General features: G+C 41.9%; 1 protein-coding gene across 1 annotated transcript in view; it reads left to right on the top strand.

Moving 5' to 3' along the window:
• LOC139554486 (nuclear factor of activated T-cells, cytoplasmic 1-like) overlaps nucleotides 1-18281 on the top strand; it is a 70954-nt gene that overhangs the window by 33642 nt on the left and 19031 nt on the right. The window contains exon 8 of the mRNA XM_071367301.1: nucleotides 17119-17251. Within this exon, the coding sequence (XP_071223402.1) occupies nucleotides 17119-17251 (133 nt within the window). The remainder of the gene's footprint in view (nucleotides 1-17118; nucleotides 17252-18281) is intronic.

Raw genomic sequence — 18281 nt, 5'->3', positions numbered from 1 at the left:
ACAGAGCGATCAGGACCTCAGACTGGGGCGAAGGTTCACCTTCCAACAGGACAACGACTCTATGCACACAGCCGAGACAACGCAGAAGTGGCTTCGGGTCAAGTCTTTGAATGTCCTTGAGAGGCCCAGCCATAGCCCGGACTTGAACCCGATCGAACATCTCTGGAGAGACCTGAAAATAGCTGTGCAGCAACTCTCCCGATCCAACCTGACAGAGCTTGTGAGGATCTGCAGAGAAGAATGGGAGAAACTTCCCAAATACAGGTGTGCCAAGCTTGTAGCGTCATACCCAAGAAGACTCAAGGCTGTAATCGCTGAGACTACCTAAATCAGGGGTGTCAAACTCATTCCACGGAGGGCCCAGTGTCTGCAGGTTTTTGGTTTTTCCTTTCAATTAAGAGCTAGACAACCAGGTGAGTTCCTTACTAATTAGTGACCTTAATTCATCAATCAAGTACCTAGGGTGGAGCTAAAACTCGCAGACACTCGGCCCTCCGTGGAATGAGTTTGACACGTCACCAAAACCATCTAATCTGGAACAACCATTTCAGTAACAGAATGGATTTGTTTAGAAAAATTCATGTTATTCATCTTTGTGTAGCATAAGATAAATTCATGTTTTAATTAATCAATCAATATACACTACCGTTCAAAAGTTTGGGGTCACTTAGAAATGTCCTTGTTTTTTGAAAGAAAAGCAAATTTTCTGTCCATTAAAATAACATCAAATTGATCAGAAATACAGTGTAGACATTGTTAATGTTGTAAATGACTGTTGTAGCTGGAAATATCTACATAGGCGTACAGAGGCCCATTATCAGCAACCATCACTCCTGTGTGCCAATGGCACGTTGTGTTAGCTAATCCAAGTGTATCCTTTTAAAAGGCTAATTGATCATTAGAAAACCCTTTTGCAAGTATGTTAGCACAGTTGAAAACTGTTGATCTGATTAAATAAGCAATACAACTGGCCTTCTTTAGACTAGTTGAGTATCTTGGGCATCAGCATTTGTGGGTTCGATTACAGGCTCAAAGTGGCCAGAAACAAAGAACTTTCTCCTGAAACTCGTCAGTCTATTCTTGTTCTGAGAAATGAAGGCTATTCCATGCGAGAAATTGCTAAGAAACTGAAGATCTCGTACAATGCTGTGTACTACTTCCTTCACAGAACAGTGCAAACTGGCTCTAACCAGAATAGAAAGAGGAGTGGGAGGCCCCGGTGCACAACTGAGCAAGAGGACAATTACATTAGACAGTCCAGTTTGATTAACAGACGCCTCACAAGTCCTCAACTGGCAGATTCATTAAATATCACCCGCAAAACACCAGTCTCAACATCAACAGTGAAGAGACAACTCCGAGATGCTGGCCTTCTAGGCAGAGTTCCTCTGTCCAGTGTCTGTGTTCTTTTGCCCATCTTAATATTTTATTTTTATTGGCCAGTCTGAGATATGGATTTTTCTTTGCAACTCTGCCTAGAAGGGCAGATGTTGTAGAGCTTGCTGCAAGTAGTTATTGTAAAATTCACAGTAATTTACTGTTGCTGATCTCTGCCACGCTCACTGACCTGATGGTTTGAAAGGAAGGTCAGTTTGCTACCAACCAAGAGGTTGAGGCCAAGTGAGGCTGGGTTCCAAGTTTGCTCACCACAAAGAATACTTAGTAGTTGTCACGAGATTTCAAGCTTTCTTGTAATCAGAACAGTTCAGTGAAGGTACAGTGAGCTACTGGCAGCTAGTTGCAAGTAAGTTACAATGCATTTTACAATAGCTTACTGACATCTGGTTGCCAGTTAGGTTGAAAGTTAAGCTAGTAAGTTACTGCCACCTAGTTGCAAGTGAGTTAGTAGCAGCTACTGGCTATTAAGATACTGTGAATTGTACAATAACTTACTGACAGCTGGTTGCAATTAGGTAACGCAAAATTCACAGCGACTTCCAGGCAATTAACTTCCATTAAGTTACTGTGAAATGCACACCAATCTCTTAACATTGCAGCTCTTTAATGTCACATTCTCTTACAAAGATTACAGAACTGAACCATCAACCACTTAAACTGGTACAACACTTCCACTGACGGTTGGCACAACTACACATATATTAGATCATCCCCACAAATATGCTAATAAGACCCACTGGTACATTGGCACCAACTACATTTCAAAGTGCAGTGATGATTGTACCTTATATTCAAAATAGTGGGCAGACAAATGTACCTTTATACTAGATTATCTCCACATGTACCCTAAAAGGAACCGACCAGTACCATGTGAAGGTACCTTATGTGTACCTTTAACCTTTTTGTACCCGTGAACAACACTGTACCTTAATTGTACCCTAATTCTGAGAGTGTGTGGATATATGTTCTTGGTAATAAATATGTACCTGGTGGCACTACTGAAACATTCATGCACTTCCACCCAAAAGCTTGCAAATTCAAATCCTCAAAGCATTTATCCCCACTTTACATCAAGTGTACCGCAGCACTGCTATTTTTTACGTTGGTGTTATCTGACAATTATTGACTTGATTCTGGGCAACCTTTAGCAAAGTGCAGAAATGTATTCCAATTCCAATCTCAGGTCATGAGCAACCAAGAGATTGTGAGTTCAAATCCCAAGTGAGGTATAGTCTCAAGTAACCAGCATTCATCAGCATACTGTTCTTTTACTGCAATGACACCTTAATTCAGCTGTACAAATTCAGTAACTTGTTGATGTTTACCTTACTTTCACTGCAACCAGTAGCCTGTAATGTCCGATAAATTATAGGAACTTTTTAACAGTGTAGCATTTTATGACATAAAAGGAAAACATGGCGGAGAGGGAAAGCACAGGATGGTTCTTCACAACCATCTCAGCAGTAAAGAACCCTTACTGATATGAAAATATTTTTATTTTTTACACATATACAGTGGGGAGAACAAGTATTTGATACACTGCCGATTTTGCAGGTTTTCCTACTTACAAAGCATGTAGAGGTCTGTAATTTTTATCATAGGTACACTTCAACTGTGAGAGACGGAATCTAAAACAAAAATCCAGAAAATCACATTGTATGATTTTTAAGTAATTAATTTGCATTTTATTGCATGACATAAGTATTTGATACATCAGAAAACCAGAACTTAATATTTGCTACAGAAACCTTTGTTTGCAATTAAAGAGATCATACGTTTCCTGTAGTTCTTGACCAGGTTTGCACACACTGCAGCAGGGATTTTGGCCCAATCCTCCATACAGACCTTCTCCAGATCCTTCAGGTTTCGGGGCTGTCGCTGGGCAATACGGACTTTCAGCTCCCTCCAAAGATTTTCTATTGGGTTCAGGTCTGGAGACTGGCTAGGCCACTCCAGGACCTTGAGATGCTTCTTACGGAGCCACTCCTTAGTTGCCCTGGCTGTGTGTTTCGGGTCGTTGTCATGCTGGAAGACCCAGCCACGACCCATCTTCAATGCTCTTACTGAGGGAAGGAGGTTGTTGGCCAAGATCTCGCGATACATGGCCCCATCCATCCTCCCCTCAATACGGTGCAGTCGTCCTGTCCCCTTTGCAGAAAAGCATCCCCAAAGAATGATGTTTCCACCTCCATGCTTCACGGTTGGGATGGTGTTCTTGGGGTTGTACTCATCCTTCTTCTTCCTCCAAACATGGCGAGTGGAGTTTAGACCAAAAAGCTCTATTTTTGTCTCATCAGACCACACGACCTTCTCCCATTCCTCCTCTGGATCATCCAGATGGTTCTTGGCAAACTTCAGATGGGCCTGGACATGCGCTGGCTTGAGCAGGGGGACCTTGCGTGCGCTGCAGGATTTTAATCCATGACGGCGTAGTGTGTTACTAATGGTTTTCTTTGAGACTGTGGTCCCAGCTCTCTACAGGTCATTGACCAGGTCCTGCCGTGTAGTTCTGGGCTGATCCCTCACCTTCCTCATGATCATTGATGCCCCACGAGGTGAGATCTTGCATGGAGCCCCAGACCGAGGGTGATTGACCGTCATCTTGAACTTCTTCCATTTTCTAATAATTGCGCCAACAGTTGTTGCCTTCTCACCAAGCTGCTTGCCTATTGTCCTGTAGCCCATCCCAGCCTTGTGCAGGTCTACCATTTTATCCCTGATGTCCTTACACAGCTCTCTGGTCTTGGCCATTGTGGAGAGGTTGGAGTCTGTTTGATTGAGTGTGTGGACAGGTGTCTTTTATACAGGTAACGAGTTCAAACAGGTGCAGTTAATACAGGTAATGAGTGGAGAACAGGAGGGCTTCTTAAAGAAAAACTAACAGGTCTGTGAGAGCCGGAATTCTTACTGGTTGGTAGGTGATCAAATACTTACGTCATGCAATAAAATGCAAATTAATTACTTAAAAATCATACAATGTGATTTTCTGGATGTTTGTTTTAGATTCCGTCTCTCACAGTTGAAGTGTACCTATGATAAAAACTACAGACCTCTACATGCTTTGTAAGTAGGAATTTTGCAGGTTTTCCTACTTACGAAGCATGTAGAGGTCTGTATTTTTTTAATCATAGGTACACTTCAACTGTGAGAGACGGAATCTAAAACAAAAATCCAGAAAATCACATTATATGATTTTTAAGTAATTCATTTGCATTTTATTGCATGACATAAGTATTTGATACATCAGAAAAGCAGAACTTAATATTTGGTACAGAAACTTTTGTTTGCAATTACAGAGATCATACGTTTCCTGTAGTTCTTGACCAGGTTTGCACACACTGCAGCAGGGATTTTGGCCCACTCCTCCATACAGACCTTCTCCAGATCCTTCAGGTTTCGGGGCTGTCGCTGGGCAATACGGACTTTCAGCTCCCTCCAAAGATTTTCTATTGGGTTCAGGTCTGGAGACTGGCTAGGCCGCTCCAGGACCTTGAGATGCTTCTTACGGAGCCACTCCTTAGTTGCCCTGGCTGTGTGTTTCGGGTCGTTGTCATGCTGGAAGACCCAGCCACGACCTATCTTCAATGCTCTTACTGAGGGAAGGAGGTTGTTGGCCAAGATCTCGCGATACATGGCCCCATCCATCCTCCCTTCAATACGGTGCAGTCGTCCTGTCCCCTTTGCAGAAAAGCATCCTCAAAGAATGATGTTTCCACCTCCATGCTTCACGGTTGGGATGGTGTTCTTGAGGTTGTACTCATCCTTCTTCTTCCTCCAAACACGGCGAGTGGAGTTTAGACCAAAAAGCTCTATTTTGTCTCATCAGACCACATGACCTTCTCCCATTCCTCCTCTGGATCATCCAGATGGTCATTGGCAAACTTCAGATGGGCCTTTACATGCGCTGGCTTGAGCAGGGGGACCTTGCGTGCGCTGCAGGATTTTAATCCATGACGGCGTAGTGTGTTACTAATGATTTTCTTTGAGACTGTGGTCCCAGCTCTCTTCAGGTCATTGACCAGGTCCTGCCGTGTAGTTCTGGGCTGATCCCTCACCTTCCTCATGATCATTGATGCCCCACGAGGAGAGATCTTGCATGGAGCCCCAGACCGAGGGTGATTGACCGTCATCTTGAACTTCTTCCATTTTCTAATAATTGCCTTCTCACCAAGCTGCTTGCCTATTGTCCTGTAGCCCATCCCAGCCTTGTGCAGGTCTACAATTTTATCCCTGATGTCCTTACACAGCTCTCTGGTCTTGGCCATTGCGGAGAGGTTGGAGTCTGTTTGATTGAGTGTGTGGACAGGTGTCTTTTATACAGGTAACGAGTTCAAACAGGTGCAGTTAATACAGGTAATGAGTGGAGAACAGGAGGGCTTCTTTAAGAAAAACTAACAGGTCTGTGAGAGCCGGAATTCTTACTGGTTGGTAGGTGATCAAATACTTATGTCATGCAATAAAATGCAAATTAATTACTTAAAAATCATACAACGTGATTTTCTGGATTTTTTTTAAATTACAGACCTCTACATGCTTTGTAAGTAGGAAAACCTGCAAAATCGGCAGTGTATCAAATACTTGTTCTCCCCACTGTATATATATAAAACAGGTAGGCCAGTTGAGATCAAGTTCTCATTTACAACTGCGACCTGGCCAAGATAAAGCAAAGCAGTGCGACACAAACAACAACACAGAGTTACACATGGAATAAACGAGCGTACAGTCAATAACATAATAGAAAAAAAGAAAGTCTATATATAGTGTGTGCAAATGGCGTGAGGAGGTAATGCAATAAATAGGCCATAGTAGCGAAGTAATTATAATTTAGCAAATTAACACTGGAGTGATAGATGTACAGATGATGATGTGCAAGTAGAAATACTGGTGTGCAAAAGAGCAGAAAAGTAAATAAAAACAATATGGGGATGAGGTAGGTAGATTGGATGGGCTATTTACAGATGGGCTATGTACAGCTGCAGCGATCGGTTAGCTGCTCAGATAGCTCATGTTTAAAGTTAGTGAGGGAAATATAAGTCTCCAGCTTCAGCAATTTTTGCAATTCGCTCCAGTCATTGGCATCAGAGAACTGTAAGGCAGCCAAAGGGGGTGTTGGCTTTGGGGATAAGACTTATAGATGACCCGGAGCCAGTGGGTCTGGCGATGAATATGTAGTGAGGGCCAGCCGACTAGAGCATACAGGTCGCAGTGGTGGGTGGTATATGGGGCTTTGGTGACAAATCGTGATAAACTGCATCCAGTTTGCTGAGTAGAGTGTTGGAGGCTATTTTGTAAATGACATCGCCGAAGTCGAGGATCGGTAGGATAGTCAGTTTTACGAGGGCATGTTTGGCTGCGTGAGTGAAGGAGGCCTCACCCCTATTATCACCCTCACCCCTGACAAAGAACCTCTCAATAACTTTTTTCTTGAGTGTATGCTGGTCCAGCATGGTCTGTTGAAGCTGGTCTGCAAAACCATGACTATTATCATATTTCCCAGCATGCTCTATTGCAATTAGATTTTTAGAATTGTTTGTTTTAACATCTATGTTTTGGCATGTACAATGATTGACTAATTAATCAATTAATTTATCTTATGCTACACAAAGATAGATAACATAAATTCTTCTAATCCAGTCTGTTAGTTGGAGCTGTTTGTTGCACCCATTACTGAAATGGTTGTTCCAGTTGAAATGGTTTAGATAGTCTCATCTATTAAATTTCTAAACCCTGGCAGTCATTATGAATGCAGATTGTGGGTGAATAAAAGTTCCAATTGTTGGAACGTCCCACTGGCTGGATTCCAATAGAAATTAGACATCACTTAGCCAACCAGTATAATGTGACTTGATGCTAGTTTTGTGGGTGACCATCATATGCTGGTACGCTGATCATCAGCTCATGTATCCAAAACCAGTATCCAAAACACAGCAAAGGCTGGTCACCAGCGAAAACACAATAAAGGCTGGTCACCAGCAGCAACAAAACGAAGGCTGGTCACCAGCGAAAACACAATGAAGGCTGGTCACCAGCAGCAACAAAACGAAGGCTGGTCACCAGCGAAAACACAATGAAGGCTGGTCACCAGCCTATGCTGGTCTATGCTGTTTTTTCTTCAGCAGGGCACACACTCACTGTTGTTGTTGGGACACATCTGTGTGAATCTCAAACAGACAAGGGGCACACTCCACAGCCCAGATTGCTGCATCAGTCCCATTCTTAACACCGACAGAGCCCTGGCCAGGTTTAACCTTGCCTATTGTGCCACAAAGCTGCGAGACAACACATTCATCACTGAGGAATTTTAAACACCTCAAAAATGTTAAACAGACTCAAAGAGGAGATTAAATCATCATTTAGAGGTGTTACTCGTGAATGATGAGCTGATTAGACCTACTGTAACTTCTCAATGTCTGGTATGTCAGTCTTTGATCTAGGGTTAGTCCTATAGACAATTTTCTGTTGTGACGGGAGTTACTCAAATTAGGTATAAGGTGTGCAATTAAACATGTCATTGCCGATTAACTCAAAAGTTCGTTTCTTGAGAAACTGACAAATAGTGGTTGTAGCGCAATTGCCATCTGGTAGGAATGAGGAAAAAATGTATAATGTGTTTTGATCCTCTCAAAAAGCTACCTCTCTGCTCACTTTCTTCTTGTTTTCCACCCTCTCGATAAAATAAATGCTGTCTACAGTCCCTAGCACCCCAGACACTGTTCATGGCTGAAAGTATAATGGAATAAAACAGTAAACTCTATATTGACCCTTTTTCATTAACTAATCCTCTGACGCATTATCAGGGCGGAGAATAGAGCGGAGTGAAGCCGCAATGTGCAACGCAACAGAAGTGCTTCATCTGGCTTCACTTTAGTTTACGGCTGTACTGATTTGATGTAACGTGTGTCAGGCCTCACCTGCACCTGCCAGGGGCAGCCTTCCTCCAAAGACTAATGCCAAGATGAACGATTCCCAGTCTGGCTACTGCTCAGCACCTCCATAAGTCTGCAATAGATGGTGTTAACCTCAAAAAGTCTTAGCCTTTGTGGGGGAGTTCTACTAGCTAACATATGGAATTGTTTTAAGATTGTCATACCATGGATCATTTAGCTATTTGATTTTGAATTTTAGGACCCATGTAGGTATCAATTATTGTATTTTATAAATGTAATTGAATTTGGCCTTTTCTATCATAGCCCATAGAAATGCATTGAATAACACATTCATAAATGGCAAAATAGACACTCCAAAAATAAATCATAAGGAATGCGGTTTTGTAGTGTCTTTCCTATATCTAGGAGAAATATTTCGTTTTTGGATACAAATTGAACCAATTTTTTGTCACAGAACTGCCACCATACTTCCGTTAAGAAAATTCCAAAAACAGTACTGGTTACCTTCACGAGTCCCGTGACACTTGTGGGGGTCGTAGAGCAAAACAGAGAACACCATCATGAGAGTCTCATCTTTTCATAGAGTGGTCATATTAGTTTGTGTTCCAAACCGTTCAGATGCTACAGCTGTTTTTGTGAGAAGACCTGACAAAGACCGCTGTAGCTCGGCCACCTTCCACTGCAAATGCGAAAGGCCGACGTAGGCGGACGCGGTTGATTGAGACGCAGCCCATGCAAAAAAACAGATATCTCTAGCTTAAACTGAGAGATTTTGATGGGGGATTTTTTCATTATGTTACTTAGGTTGACACGCACTGTTGGGTCAATAGACACTAAAGGATTAACCTCTAAACACGGGTAGAAATTCTATTCAAATTCATTTGAAATACTTGAGCTGGGCTTGATTAAGCTTGCCTGGTGCAATAAATCCAATAGAATAGTCTCAAAACTGCACCAGCACCAGTCCCGTCCACATGACACTCCAGGCAGACTAAAGCAAACATTAAAAGTATTAGTATGTTTTCAAATAGTATTTGAACCCAGGTCTGTAAAACTCCATGCAGTGTAGTACTGTGGTATGCTCACAGACTGGGCTGAACCAAGTCGCACACGTTCAGTCCTGGCCTGCGTTCCCCCCACAGACAGCAGGGAGCAGTGCTGGGGGAAATGAAACGTCTGGAGACGCCCTGGATGAATTTCAGAGTTAATCACAATGAAAACCACCATGGTTTACTGTATAACCTTACCTAATGTATGGGCTTTCACTGTATTCCCCATCTGGACTGGAGTATCACATACAGTGCATTCGGAAAGGACCCCTTGACTTTTTCCACATTTTGTTATGTTACAGCCTTATTCTAAAATGGATTAAATAAAAAATGGCCTCATCAATCTACACACAATAGCCCATAATGACCAAGCAAAAACAGTTTAAAAAAAAAAAAAATAGAAACCCAAAAAATATTTCAAAAATACCTTCTTTACATACAGTTGAAGTCAGAAGTTTACATACACTTATGTTGGAGTCATTAAAACTCGTTTTTCAACCACTCCACAAGTGTATTGTTAACAAACTATAGTTTTGGCAAGTTGGTTAATACATCTACTTTGTGCATGACACCAGTCATTTTTCCAACAATTGTTTACAGACAGATTATTTAACTTAAAATTCACTGTATCACAATTCCAGTGAGTCAGAAGTTTACATAGACTAAGTTGATTGTGCCTTTAAACAGCTTGGAAAATTCCAGAAAATGATGTCATGGCTTTAGAAGCTTCTGATAGGCTAATTGACATAATTTGAGTCAATTGGAGGTGTACCTGTGGATGTATTTCAAGGACTACATTCAAACTCAGTGCCTCTTTGCTTGACATCATGGGAAAATCAAAAGAAATCAGCCAAGACCTCAGAAACAAATTTGTAGACCTACACAAGTCTGGTTCATCCTTGGGAGCAATTTCCAGACACCTGAAGGTACCACGTTCATCTGTACAAACAATAGTATGCAAGTATAAACACCATGGGACCACGCAGCCATCATACCGCTCAGGAAGGAGACGCGTTCTGTCTCCTAGAGATGAGTGTACTTTGGTGCGAAAAGTGCAAATCAATCCCAGAACAACAGCAAAGGACCTTAAAAAGCCAGACTACAGTTTGCAACTGCACATGGGGACAAAGATCGTACTTTTTGGAGAAATTATGAAAAAAATAGAACTGTTTGGCCATAATGACCATAGTTATGTTTAGAGGAAAAGGGGAGGCTTGCAAGCCGAAGCACACCATCCCAACCGTGAAGCACGGGAGTGGCAGCATCATGTTGTGGGGGTGCTTTGCTGCAGGAGGGATTGGTGCACTTCACAAAATAGATGGCATCATGAGGGTGGACAATTATGTGGATATATTGAAGCAACATCTCAAGACATCAGTCAGGAAGTTAAAGCTTGGTCGCAAATGGGTCTTCCAAATGGACAATGACCCCAAGCATACTTCCAAAGTTGTGACAAAATGGCTTAAGGACAACAAACACTCAATTAGTATTTGGTAGCATTGCCTTTCAATTGTTAAACTTGGGCAGACGTTTTGGGTAGCCTTCCACAAGCTTCCCACAATAAGTTGGGTGAATTTTGGCGCATTCCTCCTGATGGAGCTGTTGTAACTGAGTCAGGTTTGTAGGCCTCCTTGATCGCACACACTTTTTCAGTTCTGCCCACACATTTTCTTTAAGATTGAGGTCTGGGCTTTGTGATGGCCACTCCAATACCTTGACTTTGTTGTCCTTAAGCCATTTTGCCACAACTTTGGAATTATGCTTGGGGTCATTGTCCATTTGGAAGACCCATTTGCGACCAAGCTTTAACTTCCTGACTGATGTCTTGAGATGTTGCTTCAATATATCCACATAATTTCCCTCTCTTATGATGCATCTATTTTGTGAAGTGCACCAGTCCCTCCTGCAGCAAGCACCCCCACAACATGATGCTGCCACCCCCGTGCTTCACGGTTGGGATGGTGTTCTTCGGCTTGCAAGCCTCCCCCTTTTTCTTCCAAACATAACGATGGGCATTATGGCCAAGCAGTTCTATTTTTGTTTCATCAGACCACAGGACATTTCTCCAAAAAGTACGATCTTTGTCCCCAGGTGCAGTTGCAAACCGTAGTCTGGCATTTTTATTGCGGTTTTGAAGCAGTGGTTTCTTCTTTGCTGAGCGGCCTTTCAGGTTATGTCAATATAGGACTCGTTTTACTGTGGATATAGATACTTTTGTACCTGTTTCCTCCAGCATCTTCACAAGGTCCTTTGCTCTTGTTCTGGGATTGATTTGCATTTTTCGCACCAAAGTACGTTCATCTCTAGGAGACAGAACGCGTCTCCTTCCTGAGCGGTATGTCGGCTGCGTGGTCCCAGGAAATTGCTCCCAAGGGTGAACCAGAATTGTGGAGGTCTACAATTTTTTTTTCTGAGGTCTTGGTTGATTTCTTTTGATTTTCCCATGATGTCAAGCAAAGAGGCACTGAGTTTGAAGGTAGGCCTTGAAATACATCCACAGGTACACCCCCAATTGACTCAAATGATGTCAATTAGCCCATCAGAAGCGTGACAATTTTCTGGAATTCTCCAAGCTGTTTAAAGGCACAGTCAACTTGGTGTATGTAAACTTCTGACCCACTGGAATTGTGATCCAGTGAATTATAAGTGAAATAATCTGTCTGTAAACAATTGTTGGAAAAATGACTAGTGTCATGCACAAATTAGATGTCCTAACCGACTTTCCAAAACTTTAACAAGAAATTTGTGGAGTGCTTGAAAAATGAGTTTTAATGTCTCCAACATAAGTGTATGTAAACTTCCGACTTCAACTGTAGGTAGGGGTGAAGTGACTATGCATAGATAATAAACAGCGAGTAGCAGCAGTGTACAAAACAAATGGGGGGGGGGGGGGGGGGTCAATGTAATAATCCGGTGGCCTTTTGATTAATTGTTCAGCAGTCTTATGGCCTGGGGGTAGAAGCTTTTAAGGAGCCTTTTGGTCCTAGACTTGTCACTCCTGTACCGCTTGCCGTGCGGTAGCAGAGAAAACAGTCTATGACTTGAGTGACTGGAGTCTCTGACAATTTTATGGGTTTTCCTCTGACACCGCCTGGTATATAGGTCCTAGAATTGCAGGAAGCTTAGCCCCAGTGATGTACTGGGGCGTACGCATTACCCTCTGTAGCGCCTTATCTAGAGTAGTGTGCGTACATCCCAGTACATCACTGGGGCCAAGCTTCCTGCAATCGATGACCTATATAATAGGCGGTGTCAGAGGAAAGCCCATAAAATTGTCAGACTCCAGTCACCCAAGTCATAGACTGTTTTCTCCATCACTCTCCTCTTGGCATTCTCTCAACAAGCTTCACCTGGAATGCTTTGTTGGCTGCTTTTCCAAATCATCTCAATTGGGTTGAGGTCGGGTGATTGTGGGGGCCAGGTCATCTGATGCAGCACTCCATCACTCTCCTTCTTGGTCAAATAACACTTAGACAGCCTGGAGGTGTGTTGGGTCGTTGTCCTGTTGAAAAACAAATTATAGTCCCACTAAGCGGCAGGTAGCCTAGTGGTTAGAGTGTTGGACTAGTATCAAAAGGTTGCAAGATCAAATCCCCGAGCTGACAAGGTAAAAATCTGTCGTTCTGCCCCTGAACAAGGCAGTTAACCCACTGTTCCTAGGCCGTCATTGAAAATAAGAATTTGATCATAACTGACTTGCCTAGTAAAATAAAGGTAAAATGAAAAAATTATAAATGAGTGCAAACCAGATGGAATGACATGTCGCTGCAGAATGCTGTGGTATCCATGCTGGTTAAGTGTGCCTTGAATTCTAAATAAATCACAGACAGTGTCACCAGCAAAGTACCATCACACCTCCTCCACCACACTTGTGGAGATCTTCCGTTCACCTATTCTGCGTCTCACAAAGACACAGTGGTTGGAACCAAAAATCTTAAATTTGAACCAAAGGACAAATGTCCACCGGTCTAATGTCCATTGCTCGTGTTTATTGGCCCAAGCAAGTCTCTTCTTATTATTGGTTTCCTTTAGTAGTGGTTTCTTTGCAGCAATTTGACATGAAGGCCTGATTCACACAGTCTCCTCTGAACAGTTGATGTTGAGATGTGTCTGTTACTTGAACTCTGTGAAGCATTTATTTGGGCTGCAATCTGAGGTGCAGTTAACTATAATGAACTTATCCTCTGCAGCAGAGGTAACTCTGGGTCTTCCTTCCCTGTGGCGGTCCTCATGAGAGCCAGGTTCATCATAGCACTTGATGGTTTTTGCAACTGCACTTGAAAAAACTTTCAAAGTTCTGGAAATTTTGGCATTGACTGACCTTCATGTCTTAAAGTAATGATAGACTGTTATTTCTCTTTGCTAATTTGAGCTGTTCTTGCCATAATATGGACTTGGTCTTTCTGTATACCACCCCTCCCTTGTCACAACACAACTGATTGGCTTAAAACCTATTAAGAAAGAAAGAAATTCCATAAATTGACTTTTAACAAGGCACACCTGTTAATTGAAATGCATTCCATGTGACTATCTCATGAAGCTGGTTGAGAGAATGCCAAGTGTGTGCAAAGCTGTCATCAAGGCAAAGGGTGGCTACTTTGAAGAATCTCAAATATAAAATATATTTTGATTTGTTTAACACTTTTTTGGGTTACTACGTGATTCCATGTGTTATTTCATAGTTTTGATGTCTTCACTATTATTCTTCAATGTACAAAATAGCAAAAATAAAGAAAAACCCTTGAATGAGTAGGTGTGTCAACTTTTGAATGGTACTGTAAGTATTCACACCCCTGACGCAATACTTTGTATAAGCACCTTTGGCTGCCATTACAGCTGTGAGTCGTTCTGGTTAAGTCTCTAAGAGCTTTCCATACCTGGATTGTGCAACATTTGCACATGACTATTTTCAAAATTCTTCAAGCTCTGTCAAATTGGATGTTGATCATTGCTAGACAATCATTTACAGATCTTGCTTTAGATTTTCAAGTAGATTTAAGTCAACTGTATCTTGGCCACTCAGGAACATTTACTGTCTTCTTGGTAAGCAACCCCAGTGTAGATTTGTCCTTGTTTTAGGTTATTGTCCTGCTGAACTGTGAATTAATCTCCCAGTGTCTGGTGGAAACCAGACTCAACCAGGTTTTCCTCTAGGATTTTGCTTGTGCTTAGCTCATTCCGTTTCTTTTTTTCTCTCCTGAAAAACTCCCCAGTCCTTAATGACTACAAACATACCCATAATATGATGCAGCCACCACTATGCTTCAAAATATGGAGAGTGGTACTCAGTAATGTGTTGTATTGGATTTGCCCCAAACATAACACTTTGTATTCAAGATAAGTATTGTTTTGGAATATTTTTATTCCGTACAGTCGTCCTTCTTTTACTGTCATTTAGGTTAGTGTTGTGGAGTATCTACAATGTTGTTGATCCATCCTCAGTTTTCTCCTATCACAGCCACTCTGTAACTGTTTTAAAGTCACCATTGGCCTCAAATCCCTGAGTGGTTTCCTTCCTCTCCGGCAACTGATTCCAGACGCATGTATCTTTGTAGTGACTCGGTGTATTGATACACCATCCAAAGTGTAATGAATAACTTCACCATGCTCAAAGGGATATTCAATGTCTGATTATTTATTTTTTACCCATCCACAGGGCCTTGCAAAAGTATTCATCCCCCTTGGCGTTTTTCCTATTTTGTTGCATTACAACCTGTAATTTAAATGTATTTTTATTTGGATTTCATGTAATGGACATACACAAAATAGTCCAAATTGGTAAAGTGAAATGAAAAAAAATTACTTGTTTCAAATTCTAAAAATAAAAAAACTGAAAAGTGGTGCGTGCATATGTATTCACCCCCTTTGCTATGAAGCCCCTAAATAAGATCTGGTGCAACCAATTACCTTCAGAAGTGACATAATTAGTTAGATTGCACACAGGTGGAGTTTATTGAAGTGTCACATGATCTGTCACATGATCTCATATATACACCTGTTCTGAAAGGCCCCAGAGTCTGCAACACCACTAAGCAAGGGGCACCACCAAGCAAGCGGCACCATGCAGACCAAGGAGCTCTCTAAACAGGTCAGGGACAAAGTTGTGGAGAAGTACAGATCAGGGTTGGGTTATAAAAAAAGATCTGAAACTTTGAACATCCCACAGAGCACCATTATATCCATTAATAAAACATTTTAAGAATATGGCACCACAACAAATCTGCCAAGAGAGGGCCGCCCACCAAAACTCACAGACCAGGCATGGAGGGCATTCATCAGAGAGGCAACAAAGAGACCAAAGATAACCCTGAAGGAGCTGCAAAGCTCCACAGCGTAGATTGGAGTATCTGGCATAGGACCACTTTAAGCTGTACACTCCACAGAGCAGTGGCCAGAAAAAAAGCCATTGCTTAAAGAAAAAAATAAGGAAACATGTTTGGTGTTCACCAAAAGGCATGTGGGAGACTCCCCAAACATATGGAAGAAGGTACTCTGGTCAGATGAGACTAAAATGTAGCTTTTTGGCCATCAAAGAAAACGCTATGTCTGGCCTCTCATCACCCCGAGAACAGCATCCCCACATTGAAGCATGGTGGTGGCATCATCATGTTGTGGAGATGTTTTTAATTGGCAGGGACTGGGACATTGGTCAGAATTGAAGGAATGATGGATGGCGCTAAATACAGGGAAATTCTTGAGGGAAACCTGTTTCAGTCTTCCAGAGATTTGAGACTGGGACGGAGGTTCACCTTCCAGCAGGACAATGAAACTAAGCATACTGCTAAAGCCACACTCGAGTGGTTTAAGGGGAGACATTTAAATGTCTTGGAATGGCCTAGTCAAAGCCAAGACCTCAGTCCATTTGAGAATCTGTGGTATGACTTAAAGATTGCTGTACAGCAGTGGAATCCATCCAATTTATAGAAGCTGGAGCAGTTTTGCCTTGAAGAATGGGCAAAAATCCCAGTGGCTAGATGTGCCAAGCTCATAGAGACATACCCCAAGAGACTTGCAGCTGTAATTTCTGCAAAAGGGGGCTCTACAAAGTATTGACTTTGGGGGGGTGAATAGTTATGCACACTCAAGTTTAGTTTTTTTGTCTTATTTCTTGTTAATTTCACAATAAAACATATTTTGCATCTTCAAAGTGGTAGGCATGTTGTGTAAATCAAATGATACAAACCCCCCAAAAATATATTTTAATTCCAGGTTGTAAGGCAACAAAATAGGAATAATGCCAAGGGGGGTGAATACTTTCGCAAGCACTGTACCAATAGATGCCATTCTTTGTGAGGCATTGGAAAAGCTCCATAAACTTTGTGGTTGAATATGTATTTGAAATTCACTGCTCGACTGAGGGACCTTACAGATAATTGTATGTGTTGGGTACAGAGATGAGGTAGTCATTCAAAAAACATGTTAAACAATATTATTGCACACAAAGTGAGTCCATGCAACCTATCATATGACTTGTTAAGCACATTTTTACTCCTGGACTTATTTAGGCCTGCCATAACAAAAGGGTTGAATACTTATTGACTCAAGACATTTCAGCTTTTCATTTTTTATTGATTTTTTATAAAACAAATGAGAAATATAATTCCACTTTGACATTATGGGGTATTGTGTGTAGACCAGTGACCAAACAATCTAAATGTAATCCCATTTTAAATTCAGGCTTTAGCGCAACAACATTTGGAAAAAGTCAAGGGGTGTGAATACTTTCTGAAGGCACTCGGTTGCGTCTCACTATGGATGGCATTGCCTTTGCCTTTATATTGCAGACATCTCTTCTCATTGAAATCCCTCCTTATCGGAACCAGAGGATATCCAATCCTGTTCAGGTGAACTTCTATGTGTGCAATGGCAAGAGGAAAAGGAGCCAGTACCAGCACTTCACCTACATGTCTGCCAATGGTAAACTCTCTTTCGTTCTGTCTGTCTCCATCTCTCTCTTTCTCTCTCTCTTTTTCTACCCAGCACCCTATCCCCGACTCCTCTTTTGTCTATCCTTGTCCTTTCATATCCCAGACCAATAAGAAAACTTTAAGCACAATTTTTACATCTGAAGAAAAGAACACAAACATTCTGTGTCCCGTCTTTGGTGGTTTTCAAGTGAGGAGCAAAGCGATGGTTTGAGTTATTCCCAATGTAAAAATGGATCTCCATAAAATTTATTATTTTCCATACCTGCAGCTATAGGAACACTTGGAGTGGACTGTACCAGAGTGGAAAAGGGGAGGGGAACACTGTTTTTTGAATAGCCAAACTGTTGCCAGACTAAATGAAAAACGCCACACCAGATCAAATGTAAAAAAAATAAACACTTCTAATTGCAGCCGGCTTGGAGAAAGCTAGTATCCAGTGGGTGGTTCAAAGCTCTAATTCAACTGCGGTCCCAGTCCTGTATGTGGGCACTGACGTGCCTCAGTTGCTTTCCCCTCTGAAAGTGAAGCATTGTCCTCAGCCTCTGGTGAGAGTCAGAGAGGGGGGAGAGAGGACACTGGGCCTGGTCAGTGTCTCTTAAAGGGTTAGACTCAAGTCTCTTCATTAAACAAGCTGTCTGGACAGTGTGGTATGTGAAGTCATGCCACACACTCTAGTAGTCTACACATTAGGTCCAGACAGCTAAACCTACAGTAAAAGAAGATTTGATATCCCTCCAAAAAATGTGTGGATTAAGCCTACACCTAATGAGATGGAAATGATTGTCGCTTATAATTTTTTTTAAACTTTCATATATCAATAAAATATGCAGAAGTACAAACATTTCTGTTACAGTCCACTTACTCAGGCATTTCTAACAGTAAGCTTACAGTATTGTTATTTCAGCAACATCACAGATTTTTATTGCGGAGGTGCTAAGGCACACTCTCAGATTTTGTGGTAACACAAACATTGCACTCATCCTACTCATCTGTGTGTTGTGTCTGCGCATTAGTCTACC

The sequence above is a fragment of the Salvelinus alpinus genome, chromosome 26, assembly GCF_045679555.1.
Source record: "Salvelinus alpinus chromosome 26, SLU_Salpinus.1, whole genome shotgun sequence".
Classification (NCBI taxonomy): Eukaryota; Metazoa; Chordata; class Actinopteri; order Salmoniformes; family Salmonidae; genus Salvelinus; species Salvelinus alpinus.
This window is presented reverse-complemented; position numbering and strand designations above follow the sequence as displayed.